At 56.9% G+C, this 6,000-nt stretch overlaps 1 protein-coding gene across 1 annotated transcript in view; it reads left to right on the top strand.

The window, feature by feature from the left end:
* SYNPO2 (synaptopodin 2) overlaps positions 1-4,947 on the top strand; it is a gene marked incomplete at both ends in the record, with an annotated part of 141,072 nt that extends 136,125 nt beyond the window's left edge. The window contains one exon of the mRNA XM_081093061.1: positions 4,438-4,947. Within this exon, the coding sequence (XP_080949187.1) occupies positions 4,438-4,947 (510 nt within the window). The remainder of the gene's footprint in view (positions 1-4,437) is intronic.
* Between the last annotated feature and the right edge of the window lie 1,053 nt (positions 4,948-6,000).

Raw genomic sequence — 6,000 nt, forward strand, 5'->3', positions numbered from 1 at the left:
GAGGCGGGCGCAGAAGCACCGTCTGTCCTCCCCCATCGGAGGGGAGCCAGCGTTACTGGCCCGCACAGCCGAGGGGAAGGCCCCAGGTGAGCCCCATGCTGCCCAGAGGGGCCAGGCAGCACCCCCAGGTCAGGCGATGCCCACGGTCACTCACACCCGGGCCCTTTCTCTCAAAGGGCTCCCTTCAAATACTTTTTAAAAGGGAGCTGAGCCCGGCTGGTGTGGCTCAGTGGCTGAGTGTCGACCTATGAACCAGAAGGTCAGGGTTCGATTCCCGGTCAGGGCACATGCCCAGGTTGCAGGCTTGATCCCCAGTAGGGGGCTTGCAGGAGGCAGCCAATCCATGATTCTCTCTCACCATTGATGTTTCTCTCTCTCTCTCTCTCCCTCCCTCTCTGAAAGCAATAAAAATATATTTTTTAAAAAGTGAATTGATTTAGAAGTGAAAATGTAATCTGGAAGCAAACCTGATGGGAATTAAGATGCATGGTCCATGGCAGAGCCGGGACGGGCAGCTCTGGCCGCCAGCCGCCTCCCTCCCCAGGCCTGGCGTGCGGACTGCGTTCTCAGGGCTGCTTAAGCAACGTGTGCTCACGTGCTGCCCTCGTTCTTGATCATACGGCTCGGAAGTCCTGCTCCCATGCACGGTTCTCGGCCAGCAGAAACGGACAGTCCCCTGTTATTTTATTTTTATTTTTTAAAATATATTTTTATTGATTTCAGAGAGGAAGGTAGAGGGAGAGAGAGAGTGAAACACCAATGATGAGAGAGAATCATTGACCCGCTGCCTCTTACACCCCCCCCACTGGGGATGAAGCCTGCACTCAGGCACGTCCCCTGACCAGGAATTGAACCGTGACCTCCTGGTTCATAGGTCGATGCTCAACCACTGAGCCACACCGGCTGGGCAGTGCCGGCTCAGATAAGAGTGCTGCCACAGAACTTCCCCAAACTCCACGTGGTGGAGGAAAATGTAAGATTCACTTCCAGAAGGCAGATCCCAGGGAATATGAGGTAGAGGCTGTTTTATTAAGAGACTAGAAAAGCCCTGACCGGTGTGGCTCAGTGGGTAGAGTGTCGGCCTGCGGACTGAAGGGTCCCAGGTTGGATTCTGGTCGAGGGCATGTACCTTGGTTGTGGGCACATACCCAGTGGGGGGTGTGCAGGAGGCAGCTGATCAATATTTCTCTCTCATCAATGTTTCTTCTGTCCCTCTCCCTTCTTCTCTGTAAAAATCAATAATATATATATATATATATATATATATATATATATTTTTTTTTTTTTAAAGAGACTAGAACAAAAATGATCTAAAAGTTCTCCTGACCCCCGACTCCCAACTTGATTATGTCTCAATAACCTCCAGGGAACGTTTGCCCGATATTTAAAGCTCTCGGTAAGGGAATTCCAAATCTCCATGGAGAATTCATCTAAGACTTTTCTCAAAGCAGTTTAAACCCCTCGCAGTCCCACAGACCTAAGTGCAACCCTTTGCCTCCACGTGAAAACCTCCTACCTGCTTAGAAAACGGATTCCTTTGCAAGTATTGCTTCATCCTACTGGTCTCGCCAAATTTGGCCTGACGCGTGGTTTGGTGCGTGTATGTTGGGGGTGAGGGTGGGCGAGAGTCCTTGGGTGAGAGCCGCACCATATGCCACTGACCTGGGGGAAGGACCGCACCGCGGGGGGTGACCACACATCATGGCGAAGCCAGCCTCGTCTCCTGGTTCTGGTGATGGAGAAATGGCCGTTCATTCCTCAGCAAACACCAAGCACCTACTTGTCAGGCACTGTGCCAGGTCTGAGGACGTCTTAGTTGGAGCTAAATTCTAGCGGGAAGAAGCAGGTAAGCAGAGTAACTGGATAAAACATTTATTCTGTTAGGCAGGCGTGAGCCTAGGGGAGAAACCAAGCAGAGAAGGGGGGTGGGGAATTTTGAGAAACAGAGAGACTAGCCGAAGTGCGACCCTGTGATGTGAGTCAGGCCTGAAGGAGAGGAAGCGGAGTCGTGGGTGCTGATGCCGGGAGGCAGCAGGGTCGGCAGGTGCAAAGGTCCTGGGGCACCAGGATGCCTGGTGAGATCATAGCAGGGAAGAGGCCAGCGCAGCCAGATCAGAGAGACAGGGAGCCCTGGCCAGGCGGCTCAGGGGCTGGAGTGCCATCGGTACACCAAAGGCTGTGGGTTCTTGGGGTTCACACGGGAAGCAGCCTTCGCTGAAAAAAATCTCTGAGCTCTTTGTTTTCAGGACATCACTCACCCATGTGCTGAACTTTCTCATTTCTAACCTTCCGTTCTTCCGATGATTTTGAAACTAAACAGGTGGGAGAACGACCCGACAGGAAGGTCTTGTCTCTCACCCGGTGCTGTGGGTGCCCTGAAGTGTGTGCACTCGTGTGGTCCTTAACCCTCCCAAAGGGAGTGGTGGTCCGCTCTTCCTCCAGCTATGAGCAGCGATGCTAGGCCCCTGGCCGTGCACTCAGGAGCCCCGCCCGGGTGTCTGTGGGGTCTTGGGTCCCTTTATCATCACCCCTCAAGTCTCTGGGGTGTTAGGACCTGAGCTGCTCTATCCGGAGACAGACCAGGGAAGGCAGGCGTCGCTGGGTGCCCCGGGGATCTGTAGACCGGTGCTGTTCTCGTCCGCTGTAAGGACCGAGGGAGGCATCCCCACACCACGAGAGAGAGAGACGAGCGCTGCATTTCTCTTCACCACAACGAATGCCAATGCGCCTCTCGGTTTAGACAGTCCCTCCCGGTCCTGAGCAGCTGGGTGGAGAGCCCCTTCTTAGATGACCTGCGGCTAAGCTGCCACAGCGAGCTGAGCTGACACGGAGGGTGTTGTGTGCTGCCTGAGGGCGAGGACGTCAGTGAATAACCCCTGTGTTCCCAGGAGCGCAGTCAAATGCCTGGGAATAGTAGATGCTCAATAAAATGTGTGCTGAGTGAGTGAGGACGGCAAGGCATAGATAATGGGAAGTGGCAAGCAGCCCTCTCACGGCGATGACTGACACCAGGCTTGGCCCCACCCACCCTGACGTAGAGGGAAGAAGACTTATTACATTAAGATAAGGAGGCAAGTTTTTGCTAGGATTCAGCCGTTATTAGTGATGTTTTAATGACTGAGAGGAGAGAAGCCAGACCCATTCTATGGACACCCCCCCCCCCCATTCTTCTGCGTGAGCCAAGAATGAACCATCTCTGTTCTTTGTGTGCCCCGCGGTAAAAAGCAGAAAGAAAACACTGCAATCAGAGATATTCTGTCAGATCCAGGTTTGCTGTTCACTTTAAAGTTAATCACTTGATTGAGAAAGAAAAGCTGTGAAAACCATTCACTGGCCCTCGCTGGTGTTGCTCAGTGGATAGAGCGTCAACCTTCGTTCTGAAGGGTCCCGGGTTCGATTCTGGCCAAGGGCACTTGCCCAGGTTGAGGGCTCAATCCCCAGTAGGGGGCGTGCAGGAGGCAGGTGATCCATGATTCTCTCTGATCATTGATGGGTCTATCTCTCTTTCACCCTCTCCCTTCCTCTCTGAAATCAGTAAAAATGTATATAAAAACAAAACCAAAAACCGTTCATGGAATTTGAACACACTCACTAGCTTGGCACCGCTTTCCATCCTGGAGGGGACGTGGTGGGCTGTGAAGGTGCCGCCTGCCCGGGGGCACCCGCTGCTCCCGCCAGCCTGGCCAGCAGCGCCTCCTGGGGCGGAGTGCGTGAGGAGTGCGGGCGGGGCCGAGGCCCTCGTAAATCCTCTGTGTGCACATTCGACAGATGGAACATTCGCTTCCAACGGGGAATGTTTCAGGGACACAGACCGTCCAGGAAACCAGGGATGCGGCCCGTACCAAAGGCAGGAAGACGCAATATAACAGCGGGGGTGCGCTTCCCCAGAGACATGGCGACCCCCACGCTTAGGGACGAGACCCCGCATCCTCCCCCTGCCCAGCACAGGCAGGTCCCGAGGAGAGGCCTGCCCTCCGCCAGGCGATGGGCGATAGCACGTCTCGGCGCTCACGCCTGTCCCTGCTGTAGGCGGAGGCTGAGGCGAGGTGCAGATTGAAGTCACTTGAGGGCAGAAGGGGCCCGAGGTCACGGTCGGCTTCCGGGCGGTAGATGTGTCCCCTGTATTTTGTGCGGGAGCACAGGACGCGGCGCGGTGGGCAGAGCGTGCAGATGTGAGTGTGTGGGGGGCAGTCAAGGCTGGGGGCTCCAGGGAGGACAGGGGGTCACACCCGAGACTCGGGAGCCTCGGAGCTATGGGCTTGGGGGTGGGGAGCGAGCAGGAGGCCTGAGCCCGGTCCGGCCCCCTAGGCTCGGCCCCCCTAGGCTCGGCGGGACCGGCTCTTATAGGGCGTGGGCACCGCCCACCAGGACCCAGAGTAACAGCCATCGGCACAGACCACAGTGACTAAGATGCCCTAACCTTGTCCTTGCTTCTAGGAGAGTGGACGCTCCCTGTCTCTCCCGGGAAGACCCGTCCCACCCACCGTTTCTGCGACACCCGCCTGGGCACACCGGCCTGCTCACCGCCACCCCGCCCAGCCCGCCGCAGGGCCCGAGGGAGCGCACAGGAGACTCGCTCCCTGGGAAGCAGCAGCCGAGTCTCCTCCGGGTCTCCTGGACATCCGGGACTCCGTCGTGGCCAACGTGGTCTCGGCCGCTCGCAGGAAGGTGCTCCCGGCGCCCACGGTGGGGTGGGGTGACGGGCTGCCCCACGCCCTGCAGGCCCCGACAGCCAGTGTGGGCCCGTGCGGGAGCCGAGAGTATCACGGGGCACCCCTCCCCAGCAGTAGTGTCCCCACCCACTCCCAGTGGCTGCATGCCTCTTACAGGCAGCCTTCCAGGAATGATTCTTGGATGACGTCCCTGGAGACCCGGTCCGAGTACTGCCTGTCGGCAGCCAAGGGCAACTACAACCCCCACCCCAGGGGGTGGAGACGCCCCACATGAGGCAGAAGGTGGGTCGTGGGCCCCGTCACGGTCGCTTTCAGCGATGTCCCTCGGCTGGGCCTCTGACGCCTGCGGTAGCTTTAGATTCACTTTGGTCTTAGCGTGTTCTCGAAGTCACCTGAGGGTGTGTGTGTGTGTGTGCGCGTGCACGCGTGAGCACGGATCAGGCCCGTGTCTGCTGACGCACAGAACCTCTTTGAAGAGAAAAATCCATTCCCAGTGTGGACATGCTGGCTGGCCTCTAACCCATCACTGTAAGCCCACATCTGCCACAGGGAGCGGGGAGTTTCTCACCCGAAGCCCCTTGGGTACCACGGAGGAAGCGCTTTCCTCTGTGCGGCCTGGTCCAGGCAGGAGCGCGTGAGACACGGCAGCCACGGCAGCCACGGCCGCGAACAGCAACGCCGGGGACTATAACGCTGGGAAGCTCTCAGCAGAGCCGGGCAGTGAGGGCTACACTCACCACGAGCCCCTGGGTGTTATTTGAAGCCTTTCGCAGAAACATTTCAAAAAATTGAATAAAATTCAGATGATTTTGTAGAGCGGCCACATCGGCATTCTCAGAAAGAAAGAGCTGCCTGAGAGGAAGACAGTTATACGTTGCAGAAGGATGTTTGAGGTGAACGGTGTCACGTGTGAGGAATAGGAAGGCCTAGGTATGGGGCGGGGGGTTGCCTTTAATCCAGCTACAGCCAGCGGCCTGAGACCGGGTGCACCGGGGTTCAGGCGCCCCCGCCAGTCAGGTGGTCTAGTCTCATAGCCTCACCAGCTCTGACACGCGAAGCTTCTCTCGTTGGTAGAATGAGTTCTGTTGTGTTCATTATGCATGTTTGCTGCTCATCACGTGCACATGGGCGGAGCCCCAGAGAGAATGAGGTCGTCGGTGGTACTGCCCGTTGTACGAAGGTCCGAGGAATTGTTGGGTGGCAGGTTCTGTGCTCCGCGTTACGTGGAGTGAGGTCGACGCGAATGAGAAAACTGCTGGTGGATTTAAGGAAGTGGGGAGGGATGTGTCTGGCGTTATGCAACCCAGGTGGTGACCATCCCTTTAGT

Source organism: Myotis nattereri (assembly GCF_964212035.1).
Source record: "Myotis nattereri genome assembly, chromosome: 5".
NCBI lineage: Eukaryota > Metazoa > Chordata > Mammalia > Chiroptera > Vespertilionidae > Myotis > Myotis nattereri.